Raw genomic sequence first — 2,003 nt, 5'->3', positions numbered from 1 at the left:
AGGAGGGATTTGCAGCCCCCCTGGATGGATTTAAAACCCCCCAACCCTCACCAGGATGGACTTGCAGACCCCCGCCACGGCCTGGCAGGCGGCAGAGGTGGGGAAGTCGACGGGCAGGTTGGGCAGCCCCAGGATGGTGACGAGGGGCCGCAGCCCCCGCTGGGCCACGAACTCCTGGCAGTGATCATCTGTCGTGTTGTTGCTCAGGATCGACTCCACGAACTTCATCTGGGGGGTGGGAGGTTGGGGGGGGGGTCAGGGAGCCCTGAAACCCCCACCCTGGGGGGCTCAGAGGGGTGCCCAGGGGACAGGGTATCCCCAAATCCCATTCAGAGAACTCCACAATTCCACCCCGGGGAGTTCAGGGGGGTTCAGGGGAAAGAGTGGCCCCAATAACAGGAGGGTTCGGGGGGAGACCCCAAAATCCCATCCTAGAGGGGGTTCAGGGGGCAAGGCAGCACCCAAATTCCCCCCCCAGAGGGGCTCATGGCACAGGAGAGCAACAACTGACCCCAGGGGGCCCGGGGGTGGGCAAGGGGAGCCTCAATTTGCCCCAAGGGGTATTCAGGAGGGTTCAAAGTACACCCCAAAATCCATCCCCAGGGAGGCTCAGAGGAAAAGGAAGCCCCGATTCCCCCCCCTGAGGGGGTTAAGGAGGGGGTTCAGGGTGCAGAGGGACACCCAGTCCCACCCCTCCCGGGATGGTTGTGCCCCCCAGCCCCTCACCACGTTCAGGATGTAATCCATGAGGGGGATGGGGATCCGCTCCTCTGTGCCCACCACCCTGCAACGACACGGAAGTGGAGTGAGACACCCTCCCAACCAGAAGACACCCAAGACCACCCCAAAAATCCCTCCCAGACCACCCCAAAAATCCCTCCCAGACCACCCCAAAAATCCCTCCCAGACCACCCCAAAAATCCCTCCCAGACCACCCTGCTCACATCTGCGTGAGCTCAGCCCCCTCCCCCCACTCCAAACCCCTCGGGAGTCCTGCGCTCACATCTCAGTGGGCTTGGCCACCCCAGGACCCCCCACTCACGTCTGGGTGGGCTCGGCCTCGCTCTGCTGGGCAGCCCCGAAGCTCTGCATTGCCTGAACCTCTTCCTCCTCCTCATCCTCACTCGAGGCCTCCTCAGCAGCATGGGGGGAACGCGGGGGGGGCGCAGCCCCCGCCCCCTCCCCCTTCTGCATCGACGGCTTCTGGCAGATGTACTTGGGGTCCCGGCCCAAGCTGCAGATCTCCTCCAGCAGCTGGGAAAGGGGGGTTCAGTGAGGGGGGCCCCCTGGGGACATGCCCAGAGCCCCCACCGGTGTCCCCCTGGCATCACCTTGATGATGGCGGTGGTGGCGTCGGTTTTGAGGGTGGGCTGGTGCCGCATCAGCTCGTCCACGGCGCTGCCCAGGTTGGAAGCCGTGTCACCTGGGGGGGCAAAGGGAGCTTGAAGGGGACCCCAAGAAATAGAGGGGGCCCCCCAAAATAGGGAGAGTCCTCAAGAAATTAGGAGATTCACAAAAAATATGGGTGTTCCCAAATATGGGGGTGTTTGCTCAAAAGAACTGCAGGTCATGAAAAATGGGGGGTGTCTCAAAAAAAAAATCACCCACCCCAACCCACCAAATTCCCATTTGGGGTCTTACTAAGGGGTTTGGAGCTGTGATAGCCAGCGTGTGTGTTCCCCCCCAGACCCCTGTTTGGGGTATCCCAGCCTGATCTGGGGTCTCACCCAGGGGGTCTCAGCTGTGTCTGTGTATCCCCCTCCCCATTCCCTTCCCTTTGGGGTCTCACCCAGGGGTTCAGAGCTGTGTCTGTGTGTTCCCCTCCCCAATCCCCCCTTTGGGGTCTCACCAAGGGGGTCGGAGCTGTGTCTGTGTGTCCCCCTCCCCAATCCCCCCTTTGGGGTCTCACCCAGGGGTTCAGAGCTGTGTCTGTGTATCCCCCTCCCCAATCCCTTCCCTTTGGGGTCTCACCCAGGGGTTCAGAGCTGTGTCTGTGTATCCCC

The 2,003-nt window shown here is 62.1% G+C and overlaps 1 protein-coding gene across 1 annotated transcript in view; it reads right to left on the bottom strand.

The window, feature by feature from the left end:
• The window catches only part of LOC114072349 (E3 ubiquitin-protein ligase HUWE1-like), a gene marked incomplete at both ends in the record, with an annotated part of 28,148 nt that overhangs the window by 13,879 nt on the left and 12,266 nt on the right, over positions 1 to 2,003 (bottom strand). The window contains 4 exon segments of the mRNA XM_027910255.1: positions 52 to 228; positions 727 to 784; positions 1,043 to 1,254; positions 1,332 to 1,398. Of these exon segments, the coding sequence (XP_027766056.1) occupies positions 52 to 228; positions 727 to 784; positions 1,043 to 1,254; positions 1,332 to 1,398 (514 nt within the window).

The sequence above is a fragment of the Empidonax traillii genome, unplaced genomic scaffold (assembly GCF_003031625.1).
Source record: "Empidonax traillii isolate 1590-97213 ecotype Southwest subspecies unplaced genomic scaffold, ASM303162v1 scaffold3044:size28681, whole genome shotgun sequence".
NCBI classification, from domain to species: domain Eukaryota; kingdom Metazoa; phylum Chordata; class Aves; order Passeriformes; family Tyrannidae; genus Empidonax; species Empidonax traillii.
This window is presented reverse-complemented; position numbering and strand designations above follow the sequence as displayed.